At 45.5% G+C, this 15,702-nt stretch overlaps 1 protein-coding gene across 3 annotated transcripts in view; it reads right to left on the reverse strand.

The window, feature by feature from the left end:
- The window catches only part of LOC137792009 (regulator of G-protein signaling 12-like), a 33,403-nt gene that overhangs the window by 8,268 nt on the left and 9,433 nt on the right, over positions 1 to 15,702 (reverse strand). For 2 of the 3 annotated variants that reach the window (XM_068587346.1, XM_068587344.1), the window contains 10 exons: positions 7,526 to 7,547; positions 5,394 to 5,563; positions 3,767 to 3,859; positions 3,199 to 3,342; positions 2,378 to 2,560; positions 2,105 to 2,258; positions 1,244 to 1,341; positions 829 to 1,014; positions 413 to 486; positions 169 to 295 (listed from right to left, as the gene is read on the reverse strand). In XM_068587346.1, the coding sequence (XP_068443447.1) occupies positions 169 to 295; positions 413 to 486; positions 829 to 1,014; positions 1,244 to 1,341; positions 2,105 to 2,258; positions 2,378 to 2,560; positions 3,199 to 3,342; positions 3,767 to 3,859; positions 5,394 to 5,563; positions 7,526 to 7,547 (1,251 nt within the window). The remainder of the gene's footprint in view (positions 1 to 168; positions 296 to 412; positions 487 to 828; positions 1,015 to 1,243; positions 1,342 to 2,104; positions 2,259 to 2,377; positions 2,561 to 3,198; positions 3,343 to 3,766; positions 3,860 to 5,393; positions 5,564 to 7,525; positions 7,548 to 15,702) is intronic. The other variant, XM_068587345.1, reaches the window with a different exon arrangement.

The following is a 15,702-nucleotide window of genomic DNA, read 5'->3' on the forward strand; positions in this document are numbered from 1 at the left end:
TGGCCTGAGTCAGAGAGCTAACCACCGTGTAGAGATGGAAAAGGATGCGGTTTCTTCCCTCCCCTAACCATGATGCTCCACCCTGTGGCACTGTCACACACTACACAGGCTGCTGCCTGGACACACAGAAGCTTCAAAAAGATTACGGCCATTGTAGACACGACTTACTACTTTGGCCACAAGATCGCTGAGGTGGAGGCCGTATTTGGCCACCACGGGGCGCAGGACCTCAGTGACTGGTTTGGTCGGTTTGGCTTTAAGCCCCACTGAGCGGTTAATGGGGACCAGGTCCAATCTACGGGTCGAGAGAGAGCACAAGTAAATGTCAGCACAGACATGAAAGCATAGACACAATAGGTTGTTTTGAAAAGAAACTGACGGATCCGGGAAAACTTTGATGAATTATTTATACCTAAACAAAGTCCGCTTCTCCACTCTCAACTCTCGAGAGCTGAGGGTCATGCAGTCTTGGTCCAACACCAAAGGCTATGAGGGAAAAAAAAAATGTAATTGGCCATTAGCAACATATAAAGCTCCAGCAAAAATAAATAAAAAAAAGACTGTACACATTGTCCACTTTAATCCTCAGAAATCCTTTCCATTATCTTTGGTTGAATTCCCTTTTTTTTACAGTCCTCACAATGACTCATTGCTAAATAAAGCCTGTGTAAATGGTGAGTGTCGTCGTGCAGTGTTTACTAAAGTTTGATTCATTTTAAAACAGATTGTTGAGTCAATTAATTAAAGCGGCGCTTGCAGCAGTGCTCTGCTCTCTGATCTATGAGCAGCAGATGTTTCTCGCGATCATCAGTCGTTTGCCTCCCTCACCTTCTCCCCTCCCACCAGGAAGAGGTCCACAGCAGCGATGTTGATGCTAATGCTCTGGCAGAGCTCTTGCAGGACTTCCCTTATGGAGGCACCGGGCCGAAGGCTGATCGAAGGGCAGGAACCGTTGGGCAGCATCACGCTGCAATGTTTGGGGGAACGCTCCCATACCGAGTGGCGATTATCAGACTAAGGACACGAGATTTGAGAAATAAAGAGTAAAGATCTGGATTATGGCTTTTAAATTGTAAACGATACATAGTTTCACTTGAAATAATAGCTTATTTTTGTTGTACTCTCATTTTTGTTATCCATAAACAAACAATGAGTGGGCTGACCAGTGAAAGAAAAAACAACTGTGGCTTCATCAGGCATAGGGCTCTGTGTTGCCATGGTGATCAGTCCAGAGGAATCTTACCTCAATCTTGCCAGCAGAGCAGGAAGTGGGCATATCCAGACTGGTACCGGACGACAAGGAGCCCTGGGACTCCCTCCGCCCATTACTGCCCCAGTAATCTGCACAAAAGCACACAGAGGATGAGGAGTTCATGCCGATAAAAGACTTTTGCGGCCCGCTCGCATCGAAAGGACACTCAGAATACGTAACGCCACGACAGCGTGGAGCTGACCTGTGATCGTTGTTTGACAATCACAGAGGATAGTTGTGATTCAACAGCAGGTGTTTCATTAAATTATGGTTAAGCTATATTTAGTGAGACATTTATGTTGAAGCGCCGGTGTGATGGTCGGTTGAATTGAGCAGGAAATCACATGATTGAAATGGAGGTAATTAAGATGGTAGCAGAACTGTGCTATCTGCAATGTTTTGTCTACCAGAATTACTACTTTCTGAGAATATTTACAAACAAAAAATGAGGAACGGTATTTATATATTCGACAAAGCTTGAATGTGTAAAAGAGAAAATGATTGAAGCCTTGAAAATAAGAACGTTTAAGCTATAATTCGACATTATAATTGCAAAAATCTCAAACACAAATTTCAGAATCAATATATCAACATCATTTTAGTATTTTGCCACCTTTAAAACATTGGCCTCTAACTCTCTCCGGTGTGTCTGAGTGCCAGAATTATACTGTGTATGGAATACTTTGAGGACTGTGGAGCAGCTGTGTTTCTTTGTGCCTCCCACGCATCGAGTTCATGGCAACGCCGGAGCTGGCAGTGATTTTGGTGTCTTGTTCAAGGACACATCAGCACTTTGGAAGTTTGTGTGTTGCAAAAGTCCTAAACTGTAACCAGAAAGCATCAAACTCTTACCGAGGTTAATGTCTCCTATGTCCTTCTTCTTCGGACCCTTCCCGAAGCTCCTGTTGCGTGACCACGAGAAGAAGATGCCGCGTTTCTTGTCGGCGCTTTCATCCCTGCTGTCTTCATTCAGTGACCTCCCTGACCTCTGCTTTCTGGCCTCCTGCTGGTTGGAGAACAGAAACTAAAGATTGGTACTGGTCGTACTGGTGTGCCGAGCGATGTCCGCAACGTTCTTTTTCCATGACCGGTGGCTTTGGTACAGTCAGAAAGCAATAGTGGCACCTTTTTGGGAGTGGAGAGGGCGGAGCGGTCAGAGCTGGCACTGTGCTTGGAGGGCGCGGGACTGCAGGGAATCTGGTGGGGGTCCGGCAGGGATCGGCCATCCACCTCGGCACACATGCACTCTTGGTAAATGGAGGACTTGAGGAATCGGGAATAACTGTCAAACTTCATCAGGTTGAAGATCTGAAGGTGGAAAGAGTGGGTGTTTGCAAGTCAAATAAAACAATGAAAGTGATGAGGAGGGAGAGGTGAGATACACAAAGAGGCACGTCGGGGTCAGAAATAAGGGAGCGAGGAAGGGAAAATGACACATAGGCAGAAACAAGAAAGAAGAAACGACTAGTGTAACATATGGTTACAGTTGATGTTATGGCAGAGCTGAACAGTTAGCATATTATCATGCCCGTGTGCAGGATGAAAATATACAGAACTCTGACTGCATGTCGATGTGTCAGTGTGTACAGTATGCGCTAGATTCCCCGTGGGTGTTTGCCAGTTTGTGTTTATCACTCTTGCAAAGGCTCAGAGCCCTTTCGTAAACAAACCCAGATGGCCACCGAAAAAACCCAATATGCTCGCGCAAAGTGACTAAAGGCTAAATGAAAATCAAACCCCCCACTGTCAAGGAAAATGTCTCGGTCTTCAGTGTCCATACGGAACACTGAAGATCGAGTGTGTATGTCGTACAGATTGTAAAGCCCTCTGAGGCTATTATAGGGATATTGGGCTCTCCAACTACAATACAAATTGAACACTGTAAATACATTTGAAAGTCTAAATTAACCAAAGGGCTCGAACTACTGCGGCTGTCTCGTTGTTACCTGGAGCTGCTGCGTCTTGAACATGTCGGGCCGTGGGGAGGTGAGGACGTCGTCGGCCAGCTGGGCTTGGCTGTCGATGTTGACCGGCATCGTGGCCTTGCTGGACAGGAAGCTGTTGTAGATCTCTCCGGCTCTCTGGGACAGCTGCAGCGCAGCAGAGGGTGGATGATGGAGAATTTTGAGAACAAATGTTTTTTTTTTAAACAATGTCGCCACATGTCTTCTTGTGTACTGTTTCATTGATGTACTTTACACACAAGTCCTAGAAGCAGTCAGGTGTAATTTTATGTGGATTGACCCATTGTAGATAGGGATAATATTACTGTCATTCTAACAGAGAATACAAATCTTACGTTCTACACATGCAGCTACTCAAAGTTATGTTGACTAATTATTTGTATCTACGACAACCCAGCCCAAAATCTACAAATCTATTATATAATAAATTGGAAAGGGGACGTCAGGTTTGACTGTTTTATTTGCGTGGATAGTCGACAAAAGGTTAGGAACCATTCCAGTCAGCGTATATGTTTATAGCAATGGGATTTGCCTCATACTGTGGACTCACCTGCTTTTTATCAGCTGCAGGGACATGACCAAAGTATTCGCAGGCCTGCCAGAACAAGATATTCTCCTCACTGAATTCTTTCTTGAGAAATTCCTGTAGAGACACACGGAAGAAGAGTTTCTATATGATCTCAAGCTTCGTTCCTTCTCGTCGCTCCAGTGCTATTGTTGTTGAGACCAGAAGTGAGGCCAGAAATGATCGGGTGTGATGTTGTGAAGAAGACTGGTGTAAGTGTAGGCGAGGGATAGTGTAGGCGCACAGTGCAGCTCTGAGGGAAGGTGAGGAGCGAGGTGGTTCTGGGACGCCACAACTCAATGTCGAGCGCTCTGAAAGTGTTGTGGGCTCACTTCAAAGACACATCTTTTATGTGGGAGGTAACATAACTGAGGTGCCCGTGCTCGGAGATGTTGGACATTGAGAACCGGTTGCGAACCTGTTCCAAAATAAATCTCGGATTTGTTTTAGGAAATCTGTCAACTCTCCAAAGTCTGGCAATGATTTAGAGAGAGAAAAAAGGTGATTCAACAAAAAGTAATGACGCGTTGAAATAATTCTATTCACGAAGGAAGCTGGTCTAGTCAAGACTATTAAACCAGAACCAAGTCGAGACCAGACCAGTGTGAGTCCTACACTATATGACTTCAGATAAAATATGGAACATTCAGACCAAAGGTACTCCTCAAATTGATCTAAAAAATCCTTATGCCCACATAAAACAAAAGAAGATTCCTTAATTTCACCTCTTGTATTCCCATATATACCGTATATGCATGCAAGTGAGACATTTCTTGATAAAAAAAAATGTTTAAAACATTATATTATATAGTATTTTATGTGTGTTTAAGTTCAAAGCAATCAAGGTAACACATAACTCAGACGATGCACAGACGAGACACAAGACGAGACCTTCAGAAAGAACGACCTTGAGTGTTACGACACTAACACGATAAAGCATGGCTTTAGACTGAAGCCATGTTATGTGATAACAGGCAAAGTCAAAGTAAAAGTCTAAAAGTGAAGAGGATATTTTTCTTTGTTGCTTCCACTACATGTTGGTTTCATTTTCTTCTCAAATAACATGCCACAAAAAATGTAGAACTTCACTCATGTAGTTAAAAGGAAATCTAATACATTTGCCAACATTTGGGGATTATTTATAGAGTTTCTGGAAGGGGAAGATTTTGTTACAATCCTGTAGTTTATTGTTTCCAATTATTCTTCTTTTTTTGGGGGTCCTTTTTGAGATATCTACCCTAGTTGCCTACATGTGCCTTTCTTGTTTTTTGCTCTTCGGTTTTGTTATGTGCCTTGTTTTGCCTCGTTTTGTGCCTTGTTTTATTTTGTTTTATTTTGTTTTGCTCTGTCTTGTTCTGTCCTGTGTTTATTTGTGCAATAAAAAAAAGACAACAATAAAAAATATTTGTGAAAAGAAACAACATGCCACAAGTCACAACAAGGCTTCAACAAGAAACCAAATTAATAGGCGGAATCGCCCACTTTCTGTTTTGCTCTTGAATCCTAAATCTGAGACACCGAGACACTTCATGCCGCGGGTTTTCGACAACACTATCGGTTGGTTTATTAAGACAAGATGCAATCCATTTAGGAGAACTTTTTGTTTTCTTACCGAGAAGTAGCGCACACCCACTGGATCCTGGAGGAGGCGTTCGAAGCAGGCGGCCCAGCTGGCCACGCGCCGCTCCGGAACCCCTCGAAGGCTGCCTGCTCCTGGGAGACTGCCATTGCTGTTCAGGCTGCTCTGGCTGCAGCATCCCTGCAACTGGACTCCACTGTAGTCTGCGAGACGGAGAGAGCACAATGCAAAAGGTTAGAGGGGTTTAGTGTGAAAGGGTAATCCCAGCCAGGGGCGCCGTTGAAGCGATTCTGTCTTTTTGTTGGGTGCTTTTAAGAAGGTAGACGGTAGGTAGACGGAAGGTAGAGACACCCTTTTAGAAACTAACAAAACATATCTTGTCTTGTGTTGGTACACATCTCACAAAAGTGGTTTTGGTGATCGTGGGAGTAAGAAAGCGCAATAAAACTGCACATTTTCCCCATCAGATTCGGGTTACGGTGTTAATTACTCCACATAAATCTCTCACTTCAGTTTTTTCAACACTTTAGTTCAGAGTACAGGGACTGACATATAAGTTGTCTGCAATCTGATAAAAGTCGTGATCCTGTTGGCGTTAAGAGAGGGAACAACTTGCCATAAAATGATCTCGACATAATGGGAAGCCAAAAGGTGCCCTATATCTGCACCGAGCGTAATTGCAAAAAGAAGATGGATTTAGACTATAAAGTGAGGGTCAAAGGATTTGCAGGGAAAGCTCATGGCTCTTCACTGTACCCATTTCTACACCTCCCACCGATAAATGTCACACACTAAGTGAAAGTCAAAGTTCAAAATATGTTACGGGGGAAGTGTGGAGAACAAGGCTAACAGATCTGACTGCATCCGACAAACAGCAGATGTCACTCGGTCAGCGGGGACAGAGAGCAGGATAAAAGAAGACAAAACAGAGGAGACGAGGATGATTGGAGGGACACGAGGATGGGAGAGCGGGTGAGTCAACTAAAGCGGGGGCTTCGGCCAGCGCAGTACCTGCTATCATGGCAGCAGATGGCCACTTTAAAGCTGTGGGGCCGAGCAGGCACAGTAAAAAAAAAAAGAAAAACGCAAAAACAAAAACAAAGGGGTCATGGTGAGATACATAACAGACACATTGCCGTCGTCATGCTGCTGAGAGTCAACTGGTATTAACAGAGTGCATCTTTGCTGTGAAAGGTTGCGAGCGAACGGATCCTCATCTTGTCCATACGCGTGCACATGAAGGAGGGTGGATTTACAAATAGGTGGAGTTCAACTGTGGCGAAATAAAAGCGCTGTAAACCGTACACGACGTCACCAACAGCTGTTCAGTGATCTCTTTCAGAATATTACTCAGGTGGCCTCGACATGACCTTTGAAAACAGAGCGCATCTTAGTCAGCGGTGTTAGTCCAGCTGAATGGAGTGTGTCTTTAAACTCGCGCAGGCTTCACGTTAAGCAGGAGAGATTTGTTTTCTTACGATGAGGCCAAATGGCTGGTCCCCCCCACCCCCGGGCCTCTGGAAGTCCCTGTCTAAAGTTTGCTGACAAGCCATTTGTTTGGACTTGGTTTAATGCATTATGACGGAGGCTTTGGGGGACGTGTTCACCACATTGTGTGCCGCTCGGTTAATGAGAAGGCTTTGGAGAGCAAACAGCCGTGCATGTCTGATGCACATCCACGCTGAAAGGAGCAGGAGCTGCCATCCTCGCCGCAGCCTGGGTCAGCCTGTTAGCAAATGTTATTAAAAACGGCAATGAAAGGGAGGACCAGACGGCGTATGCACGCTAGCCTCGACTGTAACCCAAAACACGCTCGGCAAACATCCTTTGTTAATGAGGCATGCTGCTGCCTACAGTGCATCCTCCTCGCCGAGTCTTTTTATGAGACCTGTTCTGTTGAGCAGCTGCAAAGTTGAGCGCCGAGCAGAAAAGGTGAAATAAAAACGCAAGACTCTGATGAAAGCACCGCAAGCTGGACAAGATTTAAAAGATCAAAAGGCGACGATTAAGAAAAAAAAGCCTTTCAATCGTGTTGCTCTTGCGATTTAATTCAGTTTAAGGAATTTCCCTTTCTTTTTTTTCCCACGCTTCACATCAAATGATCACATTTAGATTCTTCTGCAATGGTGTTTTAAAGTAGTAGGGAACAAAGGAATTGTACTCACCGCCATCGGAGGAAGCAGCAGACTGAAAGAGAACAAAGGGAGACATGAGTGAGAGGCTGCCCTCATGACCTTCTGTGCTGAGACAAGAAGCTGAAGATAGCAGCGTCTCTTCGGGCATCCCACCAGTCATTCTGAGGTGTGGGTCCTTGTGGTTTGTAAGTGAGAGTGTGTGAGTGTGTGTGTGTGTGTGTGTGTGCGTGCGTGTGTGCGACTGGGAAAGGGTTGGATCTTGGGTCCTTACACAAGGCCATCAATTTGTCAGTGGGTGGACCCCAGGCCTATACCACACACAGCTGTTCACACCTCCACACCAGGACCCACCCTTCATTTTATATTATCCTCTCACACACAAAGACACGCACACACACTGTGCATTCTTGCTAACTTCAGTCACAAAGATCAGAGCTCATCGAGGCAGAGCTACTGGAGAGGCCCTCAACGGCCATAATGGTCCTCTTTTCACTTGCTAATTCGAGCCATCGGGGGTTTATGAACGTGAAGACGACCATGAATAAAAAGCTAAACAGCACAAGGTCCCCCTTGCTGGCATGACACTGCGAATGGTGACAAGTTTCCATTATTGGGTGTAATTATAGAGAAGGAATAATGCTGGATTCAAAACACCACCTGTGTCTGATCTTACGATGGATCAACAAATATTCTCGTGGGGAGGTTTCAGTTTGAAATCCCGGCCTCAGCTTTGGGCTTCTCTTAAAAAACCTGTTAGCATCCTTTTGGTGAGGCTGATGAAGAGAGATTTACTGTGGTGCTGCTGTCGTAAATATATTTAAATGCAGGGGAGGATATGAGAGGCGCATCTTAGGGTTTGGTCCAAGAACACAAGAACAAAACAAAAAAAACACGGCGCGTTGGAGGATTCATCTGAAAAGGGGAGACTATTTCAAGAAGAGTGTTTTCTGAGCTGCCACTTCAAAGTGTGAATATCCGAGGCTGATAATGCGGCTAAACAGGGCTCTTATTGCCAGGCTGGTGCCTCGGTGGGAGCAGTACATACAGTTTGTACTTTAGTGCAATTGCATAATACTGGACTGCAAAGCTGCAACGCCGCAGAACAATGGAAAGGAACAGAATGAAGCCGGCTGTGAATTTAAATAGCCGTTTTCAGCTCGATCAATCGGCTGAAAGAACATGCCGAGACGCATTGTGGAGCGGCCCATTCTTTATAGTCTTTGTTGGTGCTACTGGTCGTCTGAAGGTTGGGGACGCCACCACGGCCATGTGCGCTGACGTGATGCCCCGTTCCATTTTGGGACAGACCACATGTAAAAGCTCTATCAGACACAGACCACTGCGACCACTAATTGTCTGTCGCGGCCTCTTTACAACTCTGCTGCTGCCGAGTCCAACCCCATGTAGTCAACACCCAAAAAGCCACCCCATCTGGGGTGGCTAGCATGTGTACAGTAATCACGGGTGGGAACAGAGAAGAACACCCACTCCATCGGTCTGTCCCTTTTGGGTCTAAAAACAGTTGAACCTCAAACCCTTAAATATATACATTGAGCGGTTCCTTTTAAAAGAAGCAGACAGACATCACACGACGTGACGTAAACTTTGGTTTGGAACAAAGGTCTCCGGGCTGAAGAGGAAGATTTGGTGTATTTTCCTACTCCCTATTCTTGGGGAGTTGAGACTACTTTCCAAACCTATGTATAGATATTCCTTTATTAGTCCCGCAGTGAGGAAATGTGAGGATTTGGAAAAAGATTTGACTTCGATGGTGACAAATAGGATATATACCCACTTCCTCTCATTCAAAGACATGTCATAATATGAGTGGGAGAGGGAAATCATGATGAATGCCTTCTTGGTTTCATGCGATAGCTCGTCATTTAAAGCAAGCTCGTGTCAGAGGAGAATTATGTTGATGACAAATCTGTCTGCATAGGTTGGTATGCAGGGGGAGGTATTCAACCAACCCAGCATGAGCAAGAATGTTATTCACACAACCACTGCAGTTTTTTTTTCAATTTTATGATCACCAATCAGGCCGTTTGTTTTGTTCATTTAATTTACATTTCCGTGGTATAAAAATACATAAACCTGTTATAACACGATCAAAGCTTTTGGCCATATCGCCACACAGATTTATTAGATCACACACAATTGTTTTAGATTTAGTTATTTCAACTTTCGATTCATTTGTTCGTAAATTCATTATTTTCTTCTACCTCAAAATCAGGAAACAACAAATGTTTGGCTGGTTTGCTTGATAAACAAACTAAACAGAAAAATGCATTGTCAAAATTGTTGTTCGATCAAGAAAATTAATAATCAAGCATCACATTTGTAAAGGTTGGTGGTGTTTGTATACGTGTGTGTGTGTGTGTGTGTGTGTGTGTGTGTGTGTGTGTGTGTGTGTGTGTGTGTGTGTGTTTGAGGCTGCAGGGATTAGACCACACACACACACCCCTGGTCATTACTCCCTTGCCCACGAGTCCCCTGCAATGAGGCACACCGTCACCTCTTGTCCACCTTCCTCCGTTGACACCTCTGGTGACGAGACGGTCCACCATGGGTGGCTCTGCGGTACTACAGACCCGCTTTAATCCTATTCATATACAGCTGAACTGCAGAGATCCCACCACTACACAGCTGGAATCCCTCTGAAAGACGTCCACTGAGAGGCCGTTTTCAACCAAATGGACGAAATCCCGATTCCAGTCCAAGTGGAGCCAGAGTACTCTGGCTCTCCAGTTGGAAAATACTCTCCCCAACTTTAGTGTGGTAGAGCCCCCACGCCGTACAGTCTGGCATCCCGAGACTCCACATCCTGAAGGGGCGTAGAAGATCCCGCCGATACAGACTCGTGTTGATCTCTGTAGTGAGCCGCCGCGACAAAAGCACACTTTCACCCACCGGCGTCGAACCACTTCGAGGACAGGCCACATTTACAGAAATGCAAATGTCACCCGTTACCACCTCTCACAAAGTGTATTACTCCTGATCTTTGAAAAAAGTGATTTCTATTACCTTTTGCGCTTGTTTAGGCATGTTCTGTCCCTCACAAACTGGGTTGAGAATTGAAATGTAACACACTCAACACTTCACCACGATCAAATAAATAAAAAAACCTCCAACTTTTACACAAGTCCAGGCTGATTCTAGCATCCCGCAAACAAACAACCGTGAGTCCCCACCGCTTCAAACAGCTGTTCTGAGAGGTAGAGAGACGAGCACCAGCGAGGAAGATTAATGAGAAAAGCAGCTGACTGAACAAAAGGAGTCTCCCGGCTTCGTACGGAGGAGGAAGAGGAGGCTCGCTGGGCAAACCACAGTTTACTTACAGTGTTGAAGTTCCAAGTCCTCTTGAAGGAAAGTCTCTTTTTGAGACTCATTGTTCCCTAGTCTGTTACACGAGCAGCACACAGACAGATTGTGTGTGTGTGTGTGTGTGTGTTTGTGCATGTGTGTGTGTGTGTGTGTGTGTGCAAACGCATACCTGAATATTCCCCACCCAAAACTCCGCAAACCATGTCTGTACAAGTCAGAGAAAGAGAGAGGAAGAGAGGGAGGGAGAGCGGGGAGGGAGAGAAAGGGAAATCTGACAAGGTACTGGACAGAAAGACTTTGGAAGAGGAAGAGGAGAGGAGAGGGGGGGGGGGTGAGAAAGAGGAAGATAGGTTCCCTTACGCTGCAGCTGTTGCCATGGCAACGCACCCGACAATACATACAGCCTCTGCCACAGTGGCGTGAAGGAATCAAATGAATTAACCTCCCCGCTTCGTTCCACACACACACACACACACACACACACACAAACACACACACACACACACACACACACACACACTATGTCCAAACCACAGTGGCCTTCCCCCCCTCTCCTGTTTCCAGTTGGGGCTCTCTCTTTCTCTTTAGAAAGAGAGAGTGAGAGGAAGGAGAGGAAGAAGAAATACCCAGTCTGTCTAAATTAAATCCAGATGAATTTAGTTTGAGCAAAATAAAAGTTTGGTCGCCCACGAGTTGAACTCTGAGCTTCGTTAGCCGCTGTCACAGAGCACCGTTGCTACTCCCCTCCCGACTTGAATCATGTCAATTGGTGTTTTCTTCGAGCAATCTATCTGACGTACCGGCAGAAAGAGACAATTCTGGCGGTGCCGTTCACATTTCTGGCAAATCTCTGCAATGAGCATGCCGACCGTTTAGTTGGCCGGTCTAGTATTCTTAAAGCATTGGCGGCTCATCCGGAGGTTCTCCCATGGCACACGAGCTGGCATTAAACGGCCTTATTTGTTCGGTGAATAATGGATGAGATAGGGCGTTTAATTAACGGCTTGGTTTTCCCAGTAGATTTCTCCTCTTTAATTGGGTTTCCACATGTCTATCACTTTGGAACCAGGGATGTTTGTTTTGTCATATGTGTATGGTTGTGTTGATGATTGAGAGGGGTGTGTGTTCATGTATGTAATGGGAGATAAGGGTTGATGAGTCAAGGCCACTAGGTCGAACAGTCTACTTCAACGCTGCACGTTTTGCCCTTTCCTAAGGCAGAGCGTCCACCGCAGCCGGGGCGAGCTCATCTACACACACAATACAAAGAGCAAAGAAATGTTGGAACTCTTCAAACCCCCAAAAATGTCTCCAGGAGAAGCATTTCCCTCCCTCTTGCTTCAGGACCGCGAACAGAAGAGGCCCGCTGCCACAAAGCGAATGGGTTCCACGTGAGCTCTGAGCCTCCACTTGAATTTAATCAATTCATAAAACCTTTGACAGGCTTTAAAGCGGCAAACGAGAGCGCCACTTGTCACAAGACCGGACTAATTGAATGTCAAGTTCTCCGCCGGCGCGGACGGAAAAACAATCTCGGCCCCCGCTATCTGTGGCAGACGACAAACTATTCTGTGACAATAACATCAGGAGGGGACCATTCGCATGGAGGCCGCTTCCTTTCGAAGGCAGAACGGGGCGAGGGTGCGGTGGCTGATAAGACCGCGGAGACATTTCATTCCCAACCAAGCGAGGAGTGCGGGGGAGAGAATTATGAAACACCCCCTGACGGTATCTCAGTGAAGATTGTGGAAGTCGGACAACAGGGTGTTTGATTTTCAGCGGTTCAGGAGGATCCAGCGTTTTATTACTGTGGGAACATCTCGTTTGGCACAGCAAGTCTGTCAGACACTCACACAATCCCATTAACAAGGGTCTGATGAGGTCAGCATGCTTAAGCGATAGAAGGCGGGCAGGAATGGTAAACAACACAAACAAACTGTAATTAGAGGCCCCTTTAGATTTCCTATCTGTATTATGTCCATAGATCAAAGGCCGTGATATTGAGTCCCTTCAGACAACAGCATATTTATGGGACTCACGGTCGTGCTCCGTTGAGAAATTCCTATTCCTTGAGCCTCAGAAATTATGCCAGTGGTGTAATTCAACCTCACTTAAATTATAATCTAATTTAGTGTCACATATTCTGGGACACTTAATTTGATTTTTACTGAAATCAAGGGGACAGTGGCAGGCATGTGATTTCAGGCGTTCCGGCTCTTTATTTTTAGACAAAATGTTATGGTGTTATTGCCAAAATTATAATTCAAAATGTTAGAAATGATCTTCACCAGTACATATTCAGTTCACATTCAAACGGTAGGATTTTTTTTCCCCACAGTGTACAAATGCAGATGTGAAATCCAGAGTCACAGATGCGACCATATTCCAGGACTTGATACTTACCTCAATATTTGCGTTTCATTTAAACACAAATTGAATAAAATGGTTGAATACATAAACAAAAGATCGTCCATCAAACCTTACAGTGATGCTGGGTGCATACGTGTCTGGCCTTCAGCTGCCGAGCCATAACGGTCCAGACTTAAGTGTAATCCCCTGAACCTATAGGGCTTGTTCTCAATGTCTTTAAAGACACCAGTGATTTGCGTGCTAACAGGCCATCGCCACGACGCGTTTCATCTCTTAATCCCCCTCATCAGCAGTAATGTACTGCCTGTTTCCCAACTTCAACCGGTTAGCAGATGGGTACGGCTGTGCTCCTGTCTGGATTAAAGCGGCATTACTATGATTTGTTCAGTGCTGCCGGTGTGTGTGTGTGCGTGTGTGTTCACCACTTGTTGCTGACAGGGAGGACTAGCATTCCTCTGAATGGAGATGTTTACCTTTTCCCCCCTCTGCTGCCCTACTTCTCACTGCGTCAGGAACGCGGCGCTTGAACCGACATCAGAATTTGTCTTTCGCAATTTATGACGACAATGTAAATTCATATCTTGTGATCTTCGCCTGAACCTGTACAGCTCACGTCAGCGCTCTCTCTCTACCCGAAGCTTCCCTGTGAAGCCTAAAAGCATGCAAGGAAAGATGACGGTATTGTTGGAGTAAAAAAAAAAAGAAGAATGTTAGGTAAAAGGAAATGCAAGTAACAAATAAATGTCATTTATAAGGCACAGCTAAACAAAAATAGAATAACTCCAGAGAGGGAAACTGTAACCAGTGACCACAACCCCTCCCATCTCAATTCATCATCATAGAGAAAGAGCTGCGCTCACATGAGCCTGGAGGGCTCGAGGTGGGTAAACCACATAAGATACCACCACACCCTATTACTGCTCTCTTTCTCTTCCATAAAAAACACCAGAAATGGACTTTCCATTCGGAAACCCGACACCTGTAATTAGTCCTGTGAGGTTGTTTTTTTTACACCAAGAGTAACTGACACGAAAGTCTAACGCACAAAAGTCTGGGTGCTTGAGTACATTTGTTGTGTGCCGATACATAAATGAATACCTGCCTCCTGGATGTGCACGAGGCTATATGTTGCCGCTGACTAAGAACTGCCATAATTGTTTACTTCCTGTGTAAGTCCCACTGATCTTACCACTGTTAATCCTTTTGGTCCTGCAGGGAACCTGAGCTGGTTGAAGGAGACTGGAAAAGAGTTTATCCCTCTCGGCTGAAATACGATGGCATTTTGTCTCTATGGGAATTTGGCACGGCGACAAGTGCACGCTGATGCTCACAGAGGCAACGCATGCAGAAAGTTCAGACTTTCTCGACACACAATGAACACAGCATCTGCATTTCCTTCAAAAGCTCAATCACTTCAAACTCAATATGTGCGACATGTGCTGGTCATCTTTTGCTGCAACAACTCACACAGCGCTGCATAATTTGCATTTCAAGGCAACCTTTTTATCTACTGCCATGACACGGCGAAGGTCAACGCATGAACAATGTGTCGCTGTTTACTCCACCGAAAGCCGTGATGTCATGCAATAACTGAGCCACATAAACAGATTTATCGGATTTCTTGATGTGGACCACGGGATGAACATGTTAGAGGAATAGTTCACAAGGGAAAAGTTGGTGTTTAGAATTCCAAAGTAGAGCGCCAAGCCGATCCCTCACAGTATCACGGGAAGAGTAACTTGGCCGCCCCAACAATCCATGTTTATGACTTCCACGGTGGGAAAGAGGACAAGGTTTTGGCTCGGTTCCGCGGGGCAACCTGCGCCAACACAAGGCCGAAAAGACACCAGCGAAACTCACTTTCCGAGCCTCACCGCAATCCTCTCCAGCTCAAACAAGACGAGCCGCCTTGCTCAATGTTTTAAAGACCAGACATGAAGCAAAAGCCAGAGCTACAGGTGTGAAGTCAAGTGTTGAGCACGACGAGCAGCCCACTGTTCCCCAGACATGTCTAAACTGTTTCCAGGGAGGTGATACAAGACTTTGGCACTTCTAAAGCCGTTCCTTGTTGAGTAACCTCCACGCCCTTGGCAGTAGATTCACCTTCAGTGGTGCAGAGAATAATAATAGAACAATTGAGGAAGGTAAACATTGAATCACCCCCAGAAGTTGTGCACCACGTTCATTACGTCCTGCTTCTGCGACTCTTTCCTATCGCCAATCAGCACGGGATGATGAAACGCTGTGCGGTTAACTCATTTAAATAAATACATCGTAATCCTGAATGTTGATGGATGATGTCATAGCGTTGGTGTGACAACGGCCCATATTGGAGCTGCAGTGCGTCTCCGTCCAGAGATGGCGAGGCGGCGGGTATTTTCCGTGGTCACATTTTGGTCAAACAGCAAACTCAGCAAACCACAGCCACATCTGGCCAGCTGGTTATTGGCTGTTGCATATTCATACCCTGAGCAGCTGGACGGTTAAATAACTTCTATTCAAGTTCTGTTGTG

The sequence above is a fragment of the Clinocottus analis genome, unplaced genomic scaffold (genome assembly GCF_023055335.1).
Source record: "Clinocottus analis isolate CAN_PGR_092001 unplaced genomic scaffold, fCliAna1.0.p SCAF_21, whole genome shotgun sequence".
Taxonomy (NCBI): domain Eukaryota; kingdom Metazoa; phylum Chordata; class Actinopteri; order Perciformes; family Cottidae; genus Clinocottus; species Clinocottus analis.